This window comes from Ornithorhynchus anatinus, chromosome 3 (genome assembly GCF_004115215.2).
Source record: "Ornithorhynchus anatinus isolate Pmale09 chromosome 3, mOrnAna1.pri.v4, whole genome shotgun sequence".
NCBI classification, from domain to species: Eukaryota; Metazoa; Chordata; class Mammalia; order Monotremata; family Ornithorhynchidae; genus Ornithorhynchus; species Ornithorhynchus anatinus.
This window is the reverse complement of record NC_041730.1, coordinates 5351717-5373469: the sequence shown is the minus strand read 5'-3', so window position 1 is coordinate 5373469 and position 21753 is coordinate 5351717. Positions and strand designations below refer to the sequence as shown.

Genomic DNA, 21753 nt, shown 5'->3' with positions numbered 1-21753 from the left:
TCCAACCCGATTTGCTTGTATTTCCCTCCAGCGCTTAGTACAGTGTCTGGCACACAGTAAGCACTTAAGAAATACCACAATTATTATTATTAACTAGTCCAGGGCACTTGGAGGGTTGTCCTCCTGCTTAGAGATGGACCATCAAATGCCCTTAAATTGTCCTCCCACACCCCCGATTTGCTCCCTAGTAACCCATTAAAGACTTCACAGTCGTGAACGAATCCATCTCCTTCTTAAACGGGTGGGAATTTTCTTCATGTCAGGGCTGGCCCGTGGGAACAAATTCCAGATGTTCACCAGCTGCCGGGTGAAGAAGGCCTTCCTCTGGTTCACATGGACAGAACCTGAGGCTGCCCCATTTCCGCTCCCTCCCTCCCCCTTCTGCCCTCAGGTGCCGGGAATACACCTGATATTCCCCAATCCAGGCCCTGGAGCTGGGCACTGGCCCTCGGGGGTCACAGCCAGCCTAGAAAGGTGATGACCCCCTCCCCATTCCCTGCAGCCTTCCCCCCACCCTGCCCCCAGAAGGGAACCTGGCAGGGTTAACTCCTCAGGGACCAGGTTCCCTTGAGTTTCAGAGCCCTTCCCCACCCCTCCGACTCCAGACTCAGTGGGACTCAGATATTGGGGTGACTTTTTATTCCTCCGAAGCTTATCCCTCATCAAAAATATTTACAAACAAGGGGAGGCCAGGGGAAGGGCTAGGAGGGAGCTCCTGAGGAAGGCAGTGCTGGTCCTGAGAACCGGGGTTTGGGAGGCAGGAGGGGTATGTCGTCCCTAAGGGACAGAATTGTGGAAGGTCCTGTCACAGGACCTCCGGGGGTTTTTCCTGAGGCTGTTTTTTGGGGAGGTTGGGGATGGGGGGAGGCGGAGGAGTAAGAATTGAGGAAGGGATGAAGGCGGAGGGGTCAGAGTTTCACAGTTTCACTGATGCCTCCCCCCCAGGCAGACAGGAGCCTGGGGCTTTAGGTCTGGCCATTTCGGTAGCGGTAGCACAGGGGACCAGACAGGGGACCAGGTGACCGCCCCCGCCCCCCAACCCCAAACACGGCCCCGGGCCGGTGTCTTTCCCTGGCCCTCGTCTGTGCCTGCGTGTCTATGCTGGGGCGAGAGTCAGAGGGCGAGGGTCAGGGGGCGGGGGAGCCCAGCTGCTGGGAGGTGCAGAGCAGGTGGGCGGCCGCGTTCTGGGACTGCAACCTGAGGTTGTTGCTGCGGAGGTTCCGCACCTCCTCCTGCAGGGCCGCCTTGTCGGCCTTCTCCTGAGAGAGTCGGGGAAGGAGGGAGTCAGACGGGCTCTGCTCCTTCTCCCCCTGGACCCGGTCTCCTCCCGATTGACCCCACTCCCTCCCAGTCAACGTGATTTATCGACCGTCTGCTGGATACAGAGCGCTGCACTGAGTACTTGGGAGAGGACGAGGAGCTAGCAGACATGATTCCTACCCTCAAGGAGCTTCCAGTCTATCATGTCCAGAGCGCTATACTGAGCACTTGGGAGAGGATGGTAGAGTTAGGAGAGGCAATCTCAGCCTTCGAGCTCACATCCTTCTCCCCCGGGGGCGTCCTGCTACCCCACAACTTCCACCCTCTCTCCCGTTCAACGCATCTCACCTTCTCCAGATCTTCCTGTAATTTCTTGAGCGTCAGCTCTAGGAGAGAGACCCTCTCTGAGAGGCTCCCGGGGTACGGCCTGTGGGGAGAGGGGTCGGGTCTGGGAACGGGGCACTGCCCAGACCGAGATGGGGAACCCCTTGGCGCCCACCCCCCAAGGAGGAGGAAGTCGACACGGGTTGAAGCCCACCCCACGGGGGGTTGGCTGGGCCTCCACCCACCGCCCCAGCTGCATCCTTACTCGGGCTCAGCTTTCGGGGGATCCCCGGGGTCCCCGTTCTCTGGTACCTGCTGGCCTGTGTGGGAGAAGGGAGAGCAGACAGGGTGAGGATAGGAGCAGGGAGAGGAACACGTCCACCTCTAGCCCTCCTCGACCACCTCAAGGCCCTGAGTCATCTCCCCAGCCCCTCGCCCTCTCACCCTCCTTGGAGAGAGCCTCCAGGATACTGTTGCAGGTGGAGGCGATTTCGGAGATGGACTTCCACTCCTCTTCCAGCGGCTCCACTCGCGCCTCTGACATGACTGAAAGGGCAGGCGGCAAGGTCAAGTCTTCCCCACAGGCCAGGGACCCCCTGCCGCTTCATGCAGGGGGTCTCCCCTCGCCCTCCCACGGGCCGGTCTCCCAGGGCACCACTCACTCTTACTGATGGAGTTGCGCAAGGACAGGGTCCGAGGGAGGAAGGTCTCACTCAGCTCGGAGGGAGGCTGGGAGCCCCTGGCCTTGTCCTCCCAATCCTCGGGTGTCCTGGGGACATCCTGCCGGGACGGGGAGCCCAAGACCAGCAGTCAGAGGGAGAGGGAGAGGTACGGGGTGGCTCCCTATCCGTCCCCCTCCCTCCCTTTTCCCCAAGGTCTCCTACCTGATCCGGAGGCTTCTCCCCTTCCTGGCTCAGAGGGGGTTGCTTGGGGGTGGCGGCCAGGAGCAGGTCCGGGGTGACGTCCGGGAGAACCGGAACTTCTTCCACTGGGGAGCTGAGGGGGCAAGCCGGGAAGGGGGGTGAGGAGAATGGGGGGGCGTCCTCCGAGGGGGAGCTGAAGAGGCAGCCCGGAAGGGGGGTGAGGAGGCGGAGGGGATGAGGAGAGCAGGGGGCTTTCTCCGAGGGGGAGCTGAGGAGACGGCAGGGAAAGGGGGAGTGGATGAGCTGGAAGCGGGAAATGTGGATGAGAAGTAGGGATGTGAACTTTGACCCGGGGTATCTGGCCATCGACTCCTGCCCCACGTCTTGCCCCTGATCTGGAACTCCCTCCCTCCCTCCTCAAATCCGACAGACAATGACTCTCCTCCTACTTCAAAGCCTTATTGAAGGCACATCTCCTCCAAGAGGCCTTCCCTGACTAAAGCCCTCCTTTCCTCTTCTCCCACTTCCTTGGGCTTTGCCCTGACATGCTCCCTTTGTTCTCCCTCCCATCCCAGCCCCACAGTACTTCTGTCTGTATCTGCCATTTATTGATTTCAATTAATCTGTCACCCCCACCCCCTATCTAGACTGTAAACTCGATTGTGGGCAGGGAATATGTCTGTTTATTGTTGTGCTGTCCTCTCCCAAGCACTTAGTGCAGGGCTCTGCACACAGTACACACTCAACAGATCTGACTGAAGGAATGAAAGAAGGAGTGAAAGTCAGGGACCCAGGTGTCCACCCATCTGTCCCCCTTCTACACCGGAGGCCCGGCTCTCTGCACCCCAGAGGAGGTCCCTCCCCAGTAGGGTACAGAAAGGAGGGGAGGGTCGGCAGCTGACCCGCTTGGGGTGGGGCTGCTTTGGCTGTGCAGGAACTCGGTCCTTTCCTCGGCCAGGCCCGGCGGCGGGCCGGGGGCCAGGGATGCCTGGGCCCCGGCGTCCTGCAGGTGGAGGGAGCGCAGCAGCTGCAGCGTGGCCCCCGGTGGGTCGTCGGAACCGGTCCCGGAGCCTCCCCGGCGGCTGGGCTCTTGCAGGGAGCGCACGTACAGCTCCGAGAAACTCCTGCGGGAGGAGAGTGCAGGTCGGAGCCGGCCCCGAGGCCTGGCACTGGCACCGGTCCCCCCCGAGGTCTGGCACCGGGCACTGGGCACTTACCTGCGGGGGCGGCCTCCCTCGTCGGGGGGCAGGACGGTGACGGAGACCTTGGGAGCAGAGCGGAGCAGGTGGGCGGCGGCCTCGGGTCCCAGCTGGGGCAGTGTCCGGCCGCAGACTCGCAGCAGGCGTGCTCCGGGCCGCAGCCCCACTGTCTCGGCGAAGGAGAAGCGCTCCACACGGATCACGAAGCCCTCGGAGTCCGCCTCGAAGCCCAGCCGGCCCTGGCACTCACGGGTCACCCCCATCTCTCGAGTCTCACAGCCCCGGCTCACTAGCTGCAGGGGACAGAGGGAGAGGTGTGCTGTGTGGGTACTTACCAAGTGCTTAGTACTGGCTCTGCACACAGTAAGCGCTCAATAAATACGGCTGACTGAATGAATGTGTGTGTGGGGGGTGAGGATCCCGCCCACCCCCCCCATCCCCAGACAGGCCTCCCCTCGGATGGGGGAAGGTTGAGATCTTTTTCTCCAACTCCAGGCCCCTTCGCTTGCCTCCCCGGGACTGGCTAACGGCCCGCAGCCCTGCCTGGGGCACTGGAAAGGGAGGGAATGATCGGGGAGAGGATGAAGAAGGGGGAGAGGATGAAAATAATTATTAATAATAATCATGAAGGTATTAGTTAAGCGCTTACTATGTGCCAAGCATTGTTCTAAGCACTGGGATAGATACAAGCTAATGAGGTTGTCCCACATGGGGTTCACGGTCTTAATCCCCTTTTAAAGATGAAGGAACGGAGGCACGGAAAAGTTAAGCAGCTTGCCCAGAGTCACCCAGCTGACAAGTAGCGGAGCCGGGATTAGAACCCACGACCTCTGACTCCCAAGCCCGGGCTCTTGCCACTAAGCGACGTCGCTTCTCTGATGATGGGGGAGATGATGATGATGGGGGAGAGGATGGGGGACTGCGGCCCCTGGGCCCCGCTGGGCAGGGCCGGGATCTCTCCTCCTGCAGCCCCGCCCCCAACTCACCATAATTTTTCCCATGTTCTTACCGGCGGCCCAACGAAACCCTGCCCCCAGTCCCCTTTTCCCACCAAAGCCCTGTCCCCAATTCCCCTTTCCCACCAAAGTCCCCCGTTCTCTCCTGGCGGCCAAGCCAAGCCGCGCCTACAGACACTTCCTGCCCCATCCCCCCCTCCACAGCCTGCCCACAATTTCACCCTGCTGCCCACCACGGCCATCCCAAGCCCCGCCCTCGCCTCCCTCTTCTCACACTCCAAGCCCCACCCCATAACACCTCCTCTCCCAGCTAAGACCCACCCCCTCTCTCACTCGAGCTCTGCCCCTCACCCCCTCCTCTCCCACCCCAAGTCCCACCCCATAACACCTCCTCTCACCCAAGCCCCACCTCCTCACCCAACTGTCCCCCCAGCCCCGCCCCTCACCCCCTCTTCTTCTACCTAAACCCCACCCCATAACACCCTCCTTTCCCAGTTAAATCCCATTCCTCATCCAACTCTCCCACCCAAGCCCCGCCCCATAATACCTCCTCTCCCTGCTAAATCCCACCCCTCACCCACCAACTGTCCCCACCCAATCCCCGCCCCTCACCCCCTCCTCTCCCACCCCCAGTCCCACTCAATTACACCCTCCTTTCCCAATTAAGTCCCACTCCTCTTCCACCAACTCTCCCGCCCAAGCCCCGCTCCATAACACCTCGCCTCTCACTCCAGCCCTGTCCCTCACCCCCAAGGCCCACCCTTGAGTCGCTCCTCCCCGCCCCTTCATCCCCCCACCTCACCTGCAGCCGGGCCACAATCTCTCCCACGGCGATGCCGGGCGGCCCGTCCAGCCGCAGGGTGAGACACTCGCCGGGGCCGTGGAAGAGGTCCAGGCGGTGGTCGGAGAAGGTCCAGGCCAGGATGTCGCGGCAGGAGCAGTTGAAGACAACACGCCCGTTGCGGGGCGACACCAGGACCAGGGTCTCCGCGGACACGCCCAGGAGGCAGGGCACCTCGGCCGCCTCCTCCTCTCCGCCACCCCCGGGGGCCGCCCGCACCCCCCACACCAGGGCACCGGCCGCCTGCAGCTCGGCACCGGGGCCCCGGGCCCGATCCCGTTTCCGGCTCCCCAGGGAGAGCAGTCCGAAGCGCGAGGCTGAGTCCAGGGAGATGGTGGTCACCTCGTTGGTGGCCAGCTCCAGCAGGTACTGGTGCCGCGTGCGGGCAGCCATGGCGTGGAACTTGCGGGCTTGGCTGGTCGCCTGCTCCCCGTTCAGGGCCTTGGCCAGCAGGAAGGCCCGGAAGGCCTGCGAGGCCGGGAAGGGGCCTCCGCTGTGGGGCAGGGGCGGCCCAAAGGCCGGGGTGTCCTGGGTGCGGCTCACGGCCACCCTGTAGAGAGGGGAGGTGGCCGGGGTCAGCGTCGCTGCCAGAGGCTGGGGGGCGCCTGATGGGAGTCCCAGTCGGGGACTCGGTCGATCACATTTATTGAGCACTTACTGTGTGTAGGGCACTGTACTAAGCACTTGGGAGAGGACAATACAACAATTTAACACATTCCCTGCCCACAGTGAGTTCACAGTCTAGAGGGGGAGACAGACATTAATATAAATAAATAAATGATGGATAGGTACATAAGTGTTGTGGGCCTGGGAGGGGGGAACAAATAAAGGGAGCAAGTCAGGGTGACGCAGAAGGGAGCTGAAGAAAAGGAAAAGAGGGCTTAGTCTGGGAAAGCAGCTTGGAGGAGATGGGCCTTTAATAGGGTTTTGAAGGTGGGGAGAGTCACTGTCTATGGGCTATGAGGAGGGAGGGCATCCCAGGCCAGAGGCAGGACGTGGACGAGGGGTGAGTGGCGAGATAGATGAGGTCGAGGTAAAGTGAGTAGGTCGGAGTTAGAGGAGAGAAATGTGAGGAGAGAAATGGTTGTAGTAGAGCAGTGAGATGAGCTAGGAGGGGGCAAGGTGATTGGGTGCTTTAGAGCTGACAGTGAGGAGTTTCTGTTTGATGCAGAGATGGAGGTTAACCACTGGAAGTTTGAAGGAGCGGGGAAACATGGCCTGAACGGTTAAGTAGAAAAACAATCTGGGCAGCAGAGTGGATGTCGAACCGGAGCGGGGTGAGACAGGAGGCAGGAAGATCAGCAAGGGAGGAAATCGAGTTGGGATAGGAGAAGAGAACGGATCAGCTCGACCCCGAGTGGCTCTGGGGAGGGGAGGCCAGCTGACAGGACTCCGGCCCCTGCCCTCGTCACCTCACCCTGCCAACCTGACCCTCGGGCATCCACTGGCCAAGGTACTGAGCAAAAAGGGGCTGGGGGCCGGAGTCCATGAGTCCCCTCTCTTCCGCGATTCCAGCCCTTTGGTACTTATGTAAATATTCTTACACTCTACCATTTCCCCTACCCCCAATCTCTTCTCATGTCCCTCTCCCCGTGTAGACTGTAAGCTCCTTGTGGGCAGGGATCACATCTACAGACTCTGTTGTATTTTGGTCTCCCAAGGGCTGAGCGCAGTGCTCTGCACACGGTAAGCGTTAAGGAAATATCACTGATTAAATTGATTGGCAACTCCAGAAAGATGTCTAACCGATATCTGAAGCTAAACATGTCCAAAACTAAAGTCCTCCCCTCCCCTCCCACACCCTCTCCTCCACCTAAATTTCCCAGAACAAGAGTTGACAACCGCCTCCCCGCCTGAACCTAGAAAGCCCCTTCTCTCAAATCCACAATGGGGTAGCCTAGTGGATTACACTGTGAGCCCGTCATTGGGCAGGGATTGTCTCTATCTGTTGCTGAATTGTACATTCCAAGCGCTTAGTACAGTGCTCTGTACACAGTAAGTGCTCAATAAATACTATTGAATGAATGAATTAATGAATGAAAGAACCCAGACCTGGGAATCAGAGGATTTAGGTTCTAATCCCAGCTCTACCACGTACTTGCAGTGTGACCTTGGGAAAGTCACTTCACTTCTCTGGGCCTCAGTTTCCTCATTGGTAAAATGGGGATTCAATACCTGGCTCTCCCTCCTACTTAGACTGTGAGCCCCATGTGGAACCTGATTATCTTGTATCTACTCCAGTGCTTAGTACAGTGCTTGACACATAGTAAGTACTTAACAAATACAATATTATTATTATAATATATCATTATTATAAGCTTGGCATTATTCTTGACTCCTCCCTTCTTTTTATGGTATTTGTTACTATGGGCAAGCATGGGGATAATAATAATAGTAATTATAGTATTTGCTAAGCACTTACTTAGGCACTGTTCTAAGCATTGGGATGGATACAAGCAACTCAGATTAGATACAAAATCAGATACAAGATTAGATACAAGATTAGCAAGTCCCATATGAGGCTCATGGTCTAAGCGGGAGGAACAGGCATCCCCATTTTTCAGGTGAAGAAACTGAGGCACAGAGAAATTTGTCCAAGGTCACACAGTAATAATACCACTTCTAATAATAACTGTGATAATTGTTAAGTGCTTACTATGTGCCAGGCACTGTACTAAGCATTCATTCATTCAATAGTATTTATTGAGCGCTTACTATGTGCAGAGCACTGTACTAAGCGCTTGGGATGAACAAGTCGGCAACAGATAGAGACAGTCCCTGCCGTTTGACGGGCTTACGGTCTAATCGGGGGAGACGGACAGACGAGAACAATGGCACTAAACAGCGTCAAGGGGAAGAACATCTCATAAAAACAATGGCAACTAAATAGAATCAAGGCGATGTACAATTCATTAACAAAATAAATAGGGTAACGAAAATATATACAGTTGAGCGGACGGGTACAGTGCTGTGGGGATGGGAAGGGAGAGGTGGAGGAGCAGAGGGAAAAGGGGAAAATGAGGCTTTAGCTGCGGAGAGGTAAAGGGGGGATGGCAGAGGGAGTAGAGGGGGAAGAGGAGCTCAGTCTGGGAAGGCCTCTTGGAGGAGGTGATTTTTAAGTAAGATTTTGAAGAGGGAAAGAGAATCAGTTTGGCGGAGGTGAGGAGGGAGGGCGTTCCAGGACCGCGGGAGGACGTGACCCAGGGGTCGACGGCGGGATAGGCGAGACCGAGGGATGGCGAGGAGGTGGGCGGCAGAGGAGCGGAGCGTGCGGGGTGGGCGGTAGAAAGAGAGAAGGGAGGAGAGGTAGGAAGGGGCAAGGTGATGGAGAGCCTTGAAGCCTAGAGTGAGTGAGTAAGCACTGGAGTGGATATGAGCAGATCGGGTTGGACACAGTCTCACAGTCTCACAGCCTCAAACCCCTTTTACAGATGAGGTAACAGAGGCCCAGGGAAGTGAAGTGAGACTTGCCCAAGGTCCCACAGCAGATAAGCGGCGGAACTGGGATTAGAACCCACGACCTTTTGACTCCCAGGCCCGTGCTCTATCCATTATGCCATTCTACTTCTCCAATCCCCAAGTCGTCTTTTTGCAAGCTATTGGCAGAGTCGGGATTAGGACTCAGGTCCACTGACTTCCAGGCCCAGGCTCTTTCCACTAGGCTACACTGCTTCTCCACCCTCCACATCGTCTGAGGTAGATACAAGATAATCAGGTTGGATTCAGTCTCTTTCCCTCACGGGCTCACAGTCTTAATCCCCATTTTACAGATGAGGTAACAAGCACAGAGGAGTGAAGTGACTTCCTCAAGGCCAGGCAGCAGACATGTGGCGGCAGGATGAGAACCCAGGTCCTTCTGTTTCCCAAACCAAGCTCTTTCCGCTAGACCACATTGCTTCTCACTTTTCACTTTCTTCACACACTTCCCCACTTCTTCAAAATCTCCAATAGCTGCTCATTCCTCTCTGCATCAAATAGAAAGACTTGATTACTGACTTCAAAGCAGCTAATCAACTCTTTCTTTCCTCTACTACTAATAATTGTGTTATTTGTTAAGAGTTTACTATGTGCCAAGCACTGTACTAAGTGCTGGGGTAGCTACAAGATCATCATGATGGACACAGTCTCTGTCCCACATGGAGCTCACAGTCAAAGGATGATGTGGGAGAATGGGGATGAGAGACGGTATTTAATAGAGAAGCAGTGTAGCCTACTGGAAAGAGCCCGGTTCTGGAAGTCAGGGGACCTGGGTTCTAATCTATCCTCTGCCACTGGCCTGTTGTGGAATCATAGGCAGGACACTTAATTTCTCTGTGTTTCAGTTTCCTCATCTAAAAAATGGGGATTCAAAACTTGTTCCCTCTCCCCCTTACACTGGGAACCCTGGACAGGGACTGTGTCTGATCTGATTATTTTGTACCTACCCCAGTTCTGAATACAGTTCTTGGCACATAGTGAGCACTTAACAAATACCAATATTTTATATTATTATTCTTACTACTAGTATCAAACAGCAAGACCTACTGGATAGAGCTTGGGTCTAGGAGTCAGAAGGACCTGGGTTCTAATGCTGGCTCTGTCCCTTATCTGCTGCGTGACCTTGGACAAGTCACTTCACTTCTATAGGCCTCAATTACCTCATCTGTAAAATGGGGATTAAGACTGTGAGCCCTACGTGAGACATGGACTGGGACCAACCTGATTAGCTTGTATCTACCCCAGTGCTTCGTACAATACCTGGCACATAGTAAATGTTTAACAGATCCCATAATAACCCCAAATTCCTGTAGCATTTATATACGTAGTGTAAGCTCACTGTGGGCAGGGAACATGTCTACCAACTCTGATGCATCATTCATTCAATAGTATTTATTGAGTGCTTACTATGTGCAGAGCACTGTACTAAGCATTTGCATCGTACTGTCCCAAGCAATTCAGTGCTCTGCACACAGTAAGTGCTCAATAAATACCACTGATTTTACTCCAATACTTCCTCCTGGACTACGATTTAAGTTTCCATCTGCCCTACAAGACCATAAGCTCCCTGAGGACGGGGATCCCGTCTACCAAGTCAAGACACTTCACTTGTCTGGGCCTCAGTTCCCTCATCTGTAAAATGGGGTTTGAGACCGTGAGCCCCACGTGGTGGGGGAGATTGGAATTTCTGGTTTTGGAAGCTGTAACACCCACCACACCCCCTCCCACACCCCCCAGGAGGGCAACAGTTCTGGGGCAGAGCAACTGGACCCGGCCGCAGGGCCGGCCCCCCGCCGCCCCCCCCCGGTCCCCGCACCTGTAGGTGGTGTGGGCGGTGCAGGGAGCATGTGCCCGCACCACCAGGAAGACGTGCTGGAAGTGGGAGCGGATGGTGCTCGGGCAGAAGGGCTTGGCACCTGGCTCCTGGAACACGATGGTCACGATGTCGTTGCCGATGTGACGTTTCCTCAAGAGCTGCGGGGCGGAGAGGGGCGGTCGTCGGCGTCATCCTGAACACCCCCCGGGGCCTCCGCCCCACATCACGATCCTGGCTCCCTCCCGGCGTCCACCCCGTCCCCTCCGCCTCCTCCAGTTCTGTGCTGGGACCCCCACCCTGATCGCTGGAGTTCCGTCTTCCCCGGCTCCTGTTGTCCCCATACCTGCTGCTGGTTGTTGGGGGTGTAGGGCAGCATGGTGGAGACGTGAAACATGATCTCGTGGTCCTGGTAGGTGGTGTAGAGGGAGTGGGTCCCCGTGGAGTCCGCTGGGGTCGGGGGAACACAGTCAGGGGTCGGTGAGGGGAGAGTGCATGGCGAGCACTCGTTAAATACCCTTGACTGGGTGACAGATGGGCGATCAGACCCCTGCCTGGGACCCCAAAGGATCCCCCCGGGGGGCCTTCCTCGAGGTAGAGCTACCAGGCACACCTCCCCCTGGGGTGTGCTGAGGAAGGGGCCGGCCCAGGGCAGGCAGAGGGGCCTGGGGGAGCAGAGAGAGGTGAGGAACGGGCAGGCCTAAATGGGGCCAGACTAGGGGCTCTTGGTCCTGGCTGTCCCTTTCCCCCTGGTACCGCAACTGGACTAGGAGAGGCTGGGAAAATGGTCCAAAGACCCAGGTCGATCGAGCCGGGCCCCACCTCACCTTGCTCTTCTCCTACTCCGACCCGGCACCCGGCCTGCAAACTTCACTCCTCTAATGCCAGCCTTCTCACTGTCCCTCCATCTCGTCTATCTCGCCAGTGACCTCTCACCCACCTCCTGCCTCTGACCTGGAACGGCCTCTATCCTCATATCCGACAGACAGTGACTCTCCCTCTCTTCAAAGCCTTATTGGAGGCCCATCTCCTCCAAGAGGCCTTCCTCGACTAAGACCTCCTCTCCTCTTCTCCCACTCCCTTCCGCGTCACCCCGACTTACTCCCTTCATTCATCCCCTCTCCCAGCCCCACATCTATCACTTATTTCTATTAATGTTTGTCTTCTCCCATCCTCTAGCCTGTGAGCTCATCTCTAGACTGTGAGCAGGAATGTGTCTGTTTGTTGTTATACTGTACTCTCCCAAGCGCTTAATACAGTGCTTTGCACTCGATAAGCGCTCAATAAACACGATTGAATGAATCAATGAATGAATGTGCAGGGAATTTGTCCGTTTATTGTTCTATTGTACTCTAAGAGCTTAGTACAGTGCTCTTCACACAGTAAGTGTTCAATAAATACAATTGACTGACAGTAAGTACTCAATAAATACCATTGATTGACAACGATTAGACTGTAAGCCCGTCAAATGGCAGGGACTGTCTCTATCTGTTGCCGACTTGTTCATTCCAAGCGCTTAGTACAGTGCTCTGCACATAGTAAGCGCTCAGTAAATACTATTGAATGAATGAATTGAATGATGAATTGATCAATTGATATATGCATGGTCAGTGGTGTCCAGGGGAGTGCAGATGTACGAACGGGGCCCTGGATGGAAACAAAATCCTTCGTGCATGTGTGTGGATGCCTGCACATGAGTATGCGTGTGTACGTTTGAGAGAGACCTGGGTGCACATGCCTGTTTGCGTAGGGGTACACGAATATGATCGTGTGACTGGTATCTACATGCCTGTGAATGTGTTACTACAACATGAGTATATGCACAACCTGTGTGTCCATGCCTGTGTATGGATGAGTGCATGTGTGAGTACACGCATGGCCTGTGTGTAATAATAACGATGGTATTTGTTAAGAGCTTACTATGTCCCAGTCACTGTACTAAGCGCTGGGGTGGATACAAGCAAATCGGGTCTCTGTCCCGCATAGGGCTCACAGTCTTGAGCCCCATTTTACAGATAAGGCAACTGAGGTCCAGAGAAGTAAAGTGACTTGCCCCAGGTCACACAGCAGACAAGTGGCAGAGCCAGGATTAGAACCCATGTCCTTCTAACTCCAAGGCCCGAGTTCTACTCACTACTCCATGCTGTTTCCTTGTACAGGCCTATAGAGGTGGAATACATGCAGAGGCCTTCCCAGCCTGAGCCCTCCCTTTCCCTCTGCCCCTCCTCCCCTCCCCAATGCCCCTACTCCCTCCCTCTGCTCTACCCCCTTTCCCTCCCCACAGCACTTGTGTATATTTGTATATATTATTTCTCTATTTATTTTATTAATGATGTGTATATAGCTATGATTCTATTTATCTTGATGGTATTGATGACTGACTACTCGTCTTGTTTTGCTGTCTGTCTCCCCCTTTTAGACTGGGAGCCCGTTGTTGGGCAGGGATGGTCTCTATCTGTTGCCCAATCGTCCATTCCAAGCGCTTAGTCCAGTGGTCTGCACACAGTAAGCGCTCGATAAATATGACTGAATGAAATGAACACGCATATATGCCTGTGTATGTGTGACTGATGTGTACGGCCCCCCCCACCCCCACCCCCCTCCTGTTGTTCCAGGGGCCTCGTCCTCATTTCTGGTGGGTCGGCCCTGGGGCCCGGCTCGGATCCCCTGACTGGCTCCCCTGACTGGCCGGGGCAGCTGAGGGCCCTGCCGGCCCTGGGCCAAAGATGGAGTTTGAAGGGTGTTTGAGGCCCTTTGGGGGTTGCGGGGGGAGGGGGACCCTCTGAGGCGATAGCACCTTTGTCCCCATTTCCCCTCCCCCTACAGCTGGTGCATCCGACCCCAACCCATCCGGCTGCAATGTGGGCTCGAGAAGTCACCCCCGCCTCCTTTTCCCTGCTAGGTAACAGCGCTCAGCTCCTGTCACCCACGTGAAGTCACACATCTGGCTGTGGGGTGGCTGTGGGCTGGCTGTGGGCTGGCCGGGGATCGTATCTGTGGCCCAGCCCGGGGGTCTCCGCTTGCTGCAGAAGCAGCGTGGCTCAGTGGAGAGAACCTGGGCCCGGGAGTCACAAAGACCACTCTGATGGTGGCTCCGCCACTTGTCTGCCGTGAGACCTTGGGCGAGCCGCTTCAATTATCTGGGCCTCAGCTACCTCACCTGTAAAACAGGGATGAGGGTGTGAGCCCCATATGGAAGAGGAGCAGCCTCCAACCTGATTAACTTGTATCTACTCCAGCACTTAGAACAGTGCTTGGCACATAGTAAACGCTTTAACAAGTACCATGATTATTATTGCCTTTTGCCGTGCCTGAGGGGAAAACCTGCTCTTCCTGGGCTCCTCCTCCAGGGCCGGGCCACCGGGAAAAGTCTGGGTTCCGGGGAAGTCGGACTTCCAGAGCCCCTCCCCACAGCTGGGAAGGAGGTGGGGCAGGAGCACAAAAGCCCCTCTTTTCCTCTGCTCCCCCTCCCCTCCTCACTCCCTTTGCTCTCCAACCCCTCCCCCAGCACTTGTGCCTATATGTACATATCTATAATTCTATTTATTTTTATTAATGATGTGTATATATCTATAATTCTTTTTATTCACATTGATGCCATTGATGACTTGTTTTGATGCCTGTCTCCTCCCTTCTACACCGTGAGCCTGTTGTGGGCAGGGATCGTCTCTCTTTGTTGCTGAATTTTACTTCCCAAGAGCTTAGTACAGTGCTCTGCACGCAGTAAGCACTCAATAAATACGATCGAATGGGAGCCAATGTCCCGGCCATCACCGCCTCCCAGGCTCCCACCCTGTCGGCCCGTTCACCGCCCTCTAAGGTCCGAGTTCAGGACTAACAGAGCTTGAGGGGGGGGAAGAGCTGAGCTGCCAAGAGTGTGCTCCGGAAGTCACACTTTAGCTTCTGCCGAGCCTCCCCCTAGTCTGCCGCCCTGCCCCCACCCCCGACTCACTCTTGTTGTCGAGCTGGGCCCGGTACTTGGTGAAGCCCTTGAGCAGCACGACCTCGCCGAGGAGTTGGAGAAACTGTTGGAGGGCCGGGCCGGCCTCCTCGTTGTTGTACATCTCCTCCTCCGAGCCCTGGCCCGCCCGGCAGTACAGGATCCCCACCTTGCGCTGGAAACTCAGCTGGGCCGGGGTGAGCGGCGGGTAGGAAAGATGGGGCCGAGGAGGGGCCGTCAACCCTCCCCTCCCAAACCCCGAGTCGGACCGTGTTCCCGACCTCCCCTCGGCCCCTCCGGAGGCCCCCCGGCCCTGCCGCGACGGGCACCCGTGGGGCTTCCCGGAATCAGGCCAAGGAGGCCCTGGGGGTAGAGTCGCCGCAGTACCTGACCTGTTGCCCCAGGCCCAGGACAAAGAGGCCTGGACCACCACCGCCAGCGGGAAGTCCATCCAGAGATCAGCCCGGAAGCCTTGCTAGAGGGGGCGCCGGGTCCCGCCCTGTCTCCCCGCCCTGGCACCGACACTCACCCCTTGCTCATCCAGGGTCAGGAGAGTGCGGGGCACCTTGGGGGAGGCGGACCCGAGGCGCAGGCAGGAGAGGCTGAGCCGGGGAGCCACGTGCTCCAGGATCTTCTTCGGGGACAGGCCCCGGGGGGGTCCGGGCGGCAGAGACTCTTCGGAGATGGAACCTCGCAGGGTCCGCAGCTGGCGGCCAGAACGGGGGGCTCCGGTCAGCCGGGCCGCCCGGACCCCCCTCGGGGAGGCGCGGAGATAGGGAGCCCGATCCCCGGCCCGGTCCTCGCCTTGGAGGGACTGACAGGCTGAGCGGAGGGAAGACATTCCCCTCTAGACTGTAAGCTTGTTGAGGGCAGAAAATGTGTCTGCTATAAAGTTCTACTGTCCTCTCCCAAGTGCTTAGTACAGTGCTCTGCACACTGTGAGTGCTCGATACATACGATTGACCGACTGACTGATAGAGCACGCGCCAGCTCCGACTGAGAAATATTAAGACATGAATGACAGACACTTCCTATCATGCATTTTCCAGAGGATCCTATCAACTCTCATCGTCTCCTGGAGAGCAGGAGTGCGATAAAAGACCACGACAGACGATGACAAAGACAGTGAGACTCTCGGGCCTCGGCCAAGGAGTCGGGACAGGTGTCCTGCGCGTAATAAGCCCTCAGTCAATACTCTCGTTATTATGATCCGAGGTATGTGAGGAATAGGTCAAGGCAGCCTCGAAGGAAGCAGTGTGGCCTAGTGGAAAGATCACAGGCCTGGGAGTCAGAGGGCCTGGGTTCTCATCCCAGCTCTGCCACTTATCTGCTGGGTGGCTTTGGGCAAGTCATTTAACTTCTCTGTTACCTCATCTGTAAAATGGGGATGAAGACTGTGAGCCCCATGTGGGACAGGGACTCTGTCCAACCCAATATGCTGTATCCACCCCAGTGCTTAGTACAGTGCCTGGCACATAATTAGCACCCAACCAACACCACAACTATTATTGCTACTACTACTACTAATAATAATAATCAGCCCAGCACCTCCACTTCCCTGCTGTGTGATCTCGGGCAAGTCACTTCACTTCTCTGGACCACAGTTTCCTCAACTGAAAAATGGAGAATGAATACGAGTTCTCCCTCCTACCGGGCCTGGGAGTCCCAAGTGAGACAGGGACCGAGTCCCACCTGACTGACGAGTATCTACCCCAACACTTAGAACAGCACTAAACACAGAGTAAGCGCTTAATGAATACCATTAAAAACCAAGAAAGTGTGATTGCAGGAGCCTTGGATGGGAAAGAAGACTTGTAGCCGGGGTGGACCATCCACCATGCGTCCATGCGTGGGCAGTTAACTACAGAGGAAGAATCGCGTCACTAATTACAATCTTTATTAAGCGCTTAGTATGTGGCAAGCACTGTTTTAAGCGCTGGAGTAGATACAGGTTAATCGGAGTGGAGACGATCCCTGTTCACCATGGGGCTCACAGTCCAAGTAGGAGGAAGAACAAGTATTTCATCTCCACTAAACGGAGGAAACAGAGGCCCTGAGAAATGAAGTGACTTGCCCAAGGTCACCCAGCAGGCAAGTGGCCAGAACCGGGATTAGAACCCAGGCCCTCTGACTCCCAGGCCCTTGCTCCTCCCACAGGGCCACGCCCCTCCATGGAAGTGTCAAATGCTAAAGTCCCTTGATCTAATTCCTCCCCTTTTTGCCTAAAGCCGCCCACCCCTCCTGGGTTGGGGGCTGTTGCCCCTCCCCTCGGCGGCCCTCACCTGTGGGGTCCTGATGATGAGCCGGTAGCTGTGCTGGGGGCCGGCCCCGCCACTCCCCTCCTTCTCCTCCCGTCGCAGGCTGACCGCCACCGGCCCCAGCTCCTCGTCCAGCCCGAAGAAGTTTTGGTGGTCTGCGTGAAGCCGGGGAGAGGAGAGGCCGGGGGAACGGGGGTGTGATCGGGGGGAAACGGGACGGCTCCCACCCGCCGGCGGCCCCTCTCCCAGCTCCCACTCACCTTTCCCGTAGAAGAATTTGCGATAGTAGCCGGCCCCGACGTCCAAGTGCTCCAGGCTGCAGCCCTCGGGCCGGGTCTGGGGCTCCTCCAGCACCGAGATGGCAGTGTTGGGCAGGGCCGGGGGCAGCGCCGGTGGGCCGAGCCCCCCGAGCCCCAGCTCCCCCTCACCGCCGACCTCGCTCACGAAACCGGGAGCCCCCAGCAGCAGCTCCGAGGCGGGGGTATCGGCCGGGGTCGGCCCGCCCTCGTGGGCCCCGTCCTCCGACCCGGCCCTCCATTTGAAGAGCATACTCTGGACGTCGTGGTGGGCGAACCAGCGGGGTTCGGGCACGGGGGGGAATTTGGCCTCCTCCTCGGCCTGGAGCCCCAGCAGGACCAGAGGGTCCCCGACAAGGCGGGTCGGGGCGCCCCTGCACCCCTCCTCGTGGCTGTGGGACCGGAGCCGGGGACTGCCGGGGGGTGGGGGCCGGGCGGCCTCTCCAGCATCGCTGCCGGTCCGGAGGAGCGCCCCGGCCCCCGGGCCCCGGCCGCCCCCCGGTGACACCCACGGCTCGAAGGTGTTCGACGTCAGGGCCGGCCGGGGCGGCTGGCGCAGCTTGCGGGCAAAGAGGTCGTCTGACTGCATGGCGGGTCCTCCCACCCTTGTCCCGGCGGCCGTTCCCACGGATCCGGCCTGAGGCCCGGCTGCCCCGCTAGCCCGGGCCCAAGGGAGCCGCTCGCCCGGGGCTCATTGGCCTAAGCGTGGGCCGCCCCCGCCACTCCTGGGGGTCCCCGGCTGCGCCGGTTCCGTCGGTGCTTTCGTGGCCTCCTGGGATTCTGGGGTCCGATGGGTAGGAGGGATGGGAGAAGGGATGCCCGGGCACCCGGAAGCTCTTTCTCGGGCAGCTCTCTGCTGGGGTCAGAACCGGCCGCAGGTGGGCGGGGAGAGTCACTGAGGATTCGGGAGCCAGAGGTCCTTGTCCAAACTCCGCTTTCGGCAGTAGGCGTGGCTGGGAAGAGGGCGAGAGAGGGAATGAGTTGGGGAGAAGCACCCCGTTCCCCCAGCCCGGCTTGCGGGGCTGAGGCGGGGGGGGGGGGGGGGGTCTGAGGCCCAGGAAGGATGGGACCTCTCGGCTCCAGGGATGGCAGCTGGAAAAATCAAGGAGAAAACAGGAACCTCGCTCCCCCAAACCCAATTGCCGCTTCCCTCCCCCACCCGCAGGTTCTGCTTCCGCCTCCGCCAGCCCCCTACCGTCCCCTGTCTGGCCAAAGCCGCTTCCTCTTTCCTCAGTCACTTCCTCCTGCCCCTCCTGTGGAGGTCGGGGTTGTAGTCGGGGGGGCCATGAGGCCAGGAAACTTGGCCTGGGGTTTCCAGCGGCCCCTATCAGGGACAGATCTCGGGAGGAGGTGGAGACGGGTACGGGGGATCCTCTCTCCTCCATTTCCCATCGGCTCCACGAGCAAAACCTCATCTCCCCTACCTCCTCCGGGCCCCCGGCCCAGACCTCTCTGCCACTGCCAAGATGCCTCATCCCCCGCTGGCCACGCTCCCCCGGCCCCCAAACTCCTCCGATCAGAACGCTTGTTCTCTCCCGCTCCAGCTCCCCTCCCCGCCTTCTGGTTCCCGCGTTTCCTGTGAGCAACCCGGGGAGAAGTTGTCGGGGCAGGGGGGCGGGGGGGGAGTTGGAGCGGGAAGCCTTGCAGGCTGCCGCGTCTGGGAATGGGCATCCCAGCTCACAGCTCTGCTCGGGGGAGGTGAAGGGGGAGAGGGCGGGTCAGGGCTGGGTCTGGAGGCACCCAGAGAAGAGAAACCAGGGGACGGAAAGATGGACGGACGGATGGACAGAAGGATGGACCTGCAGAGTGCGGAGAGGGGGCTGTGCTGCCCCTCCTAGGTCCCGCCCGTGGCCCTGACAAAGGGAGGACGTCCTGTCCCCCGGGGCCCTTCCTCTCCGCCCCTCCTGTTTCCTCCACTGGCCCCCACCAGTCGGCCCTCATCGGCCTCCTCCACCGCCTCCCGTCGGGCCCATCTGTTCCCCAAGTCCCGCTGGCCTTCAGCTTCCTGCCCCCCACCACCTTTCGACCCCCTCTTCGGGCCGTGTCCCTCCGCTCGCTACCTCTGGGGTCGGGCAGGGGGGTGTCCCCCAGGCTGCTATGAAGCCCAGGCGGGAGAATGGGACCAGCACACCGGCGACTTCCTGTTAGACAGGAAGTGGCCCCGACTCGGGGCCCCGGCCGGCCCCCGGGCCCCCCCACATCCTGAGGAAGGTGAGGACGGTGTTGGGCCGGGGTCACTGGGCCGCGGCCTCGGGACGTCACGTCCCCCTTGGCTTCCAGGGGCCCTCCCCACAAAAAAGAAGTCCAGGGTGCTTGTCGCCACTCCGCTCGTGATGTCATGAGCAGAGCGAGGGATGGAAGCGGTGGCCGAGGGGAAGCCGGCGGTGCGGTAAACTCGCACTCTTCACACACCGCCTGTCACAGGATGTGAGATCACTAAGGGTTCAGGCACCTGAGCCCCAAAAGGCACCTTCCCCACCCCCTACCCGTCCCAGCGGGGACGCTACGGGGCCTAGTTCCCGAGCAACCGAAAGAGCAACCGGGGGCGGGTAGGGAGCAGTGGGGCTCGAGAGGCGTGCCCAGTCAACGGGAGCGGGGCGGGATGGGAGAGGGTAAGGGAATGGCTAGCTGGCCGGAGGGAAAGTCATATCCATGAGATCGGGAGTGGGGAGGGTGAGAAAATAGGCACGTGTGTGTGAGCGAGTGTGTGTGAAAGAATAAGAGAGAGAGGAAGAGAGAATGAACATATCTGGGTAGTGTGGGTGGACGGAGGTGCTTGCCAGGGTGGGCGTGCTTTGGTTTGTAAATCTGGGTGGTCATAAGCCTGGGGAGGTATATGGGGGGGCGGCTCGCCCTCAATGTCTCTCGTCGGGGTTGAGGGGGGAGGGTTCAGGAGGGCCGGCGAGGGAAGGGCCGGGGCCTCAATAGGCGGCCCTGTCTGCGACTGACCCCTCCACCCGCCCAGCCCCACACAGGGGTCCATTGAGGCCGTGGGACATTCCATGGGGCCTGTGTCACTGAGTATGGGGGAGACTGGGCCGGGGGCGGCCGGGAGGCCGGGGGCCGGGGGCCGGCGGGGTGGCCTCGTCCCTCCGGGGGCACTGCCGGTCCCCGCCACCTCTGCCATCCCCTCCGAGCCTCCCTTGCTCCTGGGATCCGGCCCGCTCTCTTCCCGGCGGCCTCTCCCGCCCCCCGGCCCCGGCCCCGGCCCGGAGCTGGCCTCTCCCCAGCACATCTGGAGGTCGCGACCCCGGGCCCAGCCGCCAGCGGAGCGGGACAGATGTTTCCTCCCGGAGCTAGGCGGCTCCTGCAGAGGCTGGGAGCGAGGAGGAGGGAGGAGGACGAAAAGGACGAGGAAGGCTGAGGAAACGTGGAGTGTGTGCGTCTGGGGGGTTGGGACGGGACGACGACCCCCTTGGGCGCCCGAGAGCAGCCGTGGCTGCGGGGGGCTGCCGGCGGGCGGCCACGCTGGCCAGGTGGGGAAGGGGGATGGGGGAGAGGGGATGGGGGCGTCCTAAAGGAGTCGGGAGCCCCCGGCCGGAGGCCGCAGAAGCTGCCAGCTCCCCGTTACCCAGACGAGAGCCGGGGCCGGCCGGGGGGCGGCAGTTCCAGGCGGGAGAGGAGCCTCCGGCCGCTGGTCCGGGCTGCCGCGGGCTTGGGGGGGGGGTCCCACCCCCGAAAGCCCCCCGACCTGACTCCCCCGCCCCCCTCCACCCCTTGCCTTGCCCCCGCTGCTGCCGGCTGGGTCCGCCGGCCCCGCGCCCCCCTCCCGCTCCCCGGGGGACCCCCCCATCGCGCCCCCTGCCCGCCGTACCTCCTTCGGGGGCCCCCCCAGCGGCCCGGCACCGAGCCCTCGCTGCCCCGTCCGGCGCCGGCGCTCCCCGGCCGCCCCGCCCCCGGAGAGGAGGGGCCCCGGAGCCCCCGCCCCCGGGGAGCCCCCGCCCCGGGGAGCCCCGGCCCCGCCCCGCTCTTCCTCCCCGTTCCCGTCGCCATCCGGCCGGACTGGGCCGGGCCGGGGAGGGCCGGGAGGTCCCCAGGCGCCGGGCGGGGCGGTCCTGGCCAGGAACCCGCTTCCCGGGGCAGAAAGCGGCAGAGCTAAAGGGGGCGGAGAGCAGCCGACGGGGGCGGCCCGGGGAGGGGGTGGAGATGGGAGGGGCGGGGAGGGGTTGAGGGCGAGGCCGGGGAGGAATAATTATACTAATAACGTTGGTGTTTCCAGAAGCAGCGTGGCTCAGTGGAAAGAGCACCGGCTTTGGGGTCAGAGGTCATGGGTTCGAATCCCAGCTCGGCCACTTGTCAGCTGTGTGATTTTGGGCAAGTCACTTCACTTCTCGGCGCCTCAATTCCCTCATCTGTAAAATGGGGATTAAGACTGTGAGCCCCACGTGGGACAACCTGATTCCCGTGTCTACCCCAGCGCTTAGAACAGTGCTCGGCCCATAGTAAGCACTTAAATACCAACATTATTATTATTATTATTAACCACTTACTCTGCATAGAGCACTGTTCTAAGCGTTGGGGAAGAT

The 21753-nt window shown here is 59.1% G+C and overlaps 1 protein-coding gene across 2 annotated transcripts; it reads right to left on the bottom strand.

The window, feature by feature from the left end:
* Positions 1 to 622: 622 nt before the first annotated feature.
* On the bottom strand, positions 623 to 21111 carry SIPA1 (signal-induced proliferation-associated 1). 2 transcript variants are annotated; one of them, XM_029061409.1, is made up of 16 exons: positions 21042 to 21111; positions 17192 to 18180; positions 16956 to 17086; positions 15203 to 15379; positions 14686 to 14860; positions 11080 to 11183; positions 10737 to 10894; positions 5405 to 5993; positions 3665 to 3939; positions 3350 to 3571; positions 2469 to 2580; positions 2247 to 2364; positions 2029 to 2130; positions 1850 to 1904; positions 1609 to 1687; positions 623 to 1259 (listed from the first exon to the last, which is right to left on the bottom strand). In XM_029061409.1, the coding sequence occupies exons 2-16, from the start codon at positions 17814 to 17816 to the stop codon at positions 1128 to 1130; spliced, it is 3054 nt and encodes a 1017-aa protein (XP_028917242.1). In that variant the 5' UTR covers positions 17817 to 18180; positions 21042 to 21111; the 3' UTR covers positions 623 to 1127. The 2 variants fall into 2 exon arrangements, with proteins under 2 accessions (XP_028917242.1, XP_028917244.1); XM_029061411.1 differs by having other exon boundaries at positions 1897 to 1904.
* Between the last annotated feature and the right edge of the window lie 642 nt (positions 21112 to 21753).

What these genes read in the sequence shown, in the direction of transcription:
- SIPA1 (XM_029061409.1), bottom strand. Translation starts at nt 17,816, where the DNA reads ATGCAGTCAGACGACCTCTTTGCCCGCAAGCTGCGCCAGCCGCCCCGG. An exon ending in GGGAGAAGCCTCCGGATCAG is followed by an intron (nt 2,365 to 2,468) that starts GTAGGAGACCTT and finishes CCGTCCCGGCAG; the next exon opens with GATGTCCCCAGGACACCCGA. An exon ending in CCCCCGAAAGCTGAGCCCGA is followed by an intron (nt 1,688 to 1,849) that starts GTAAGGATGCAG and finishes CTCTCCCCACAG; the next exon opens with GCCGTACCCCGGGAGCCTCT.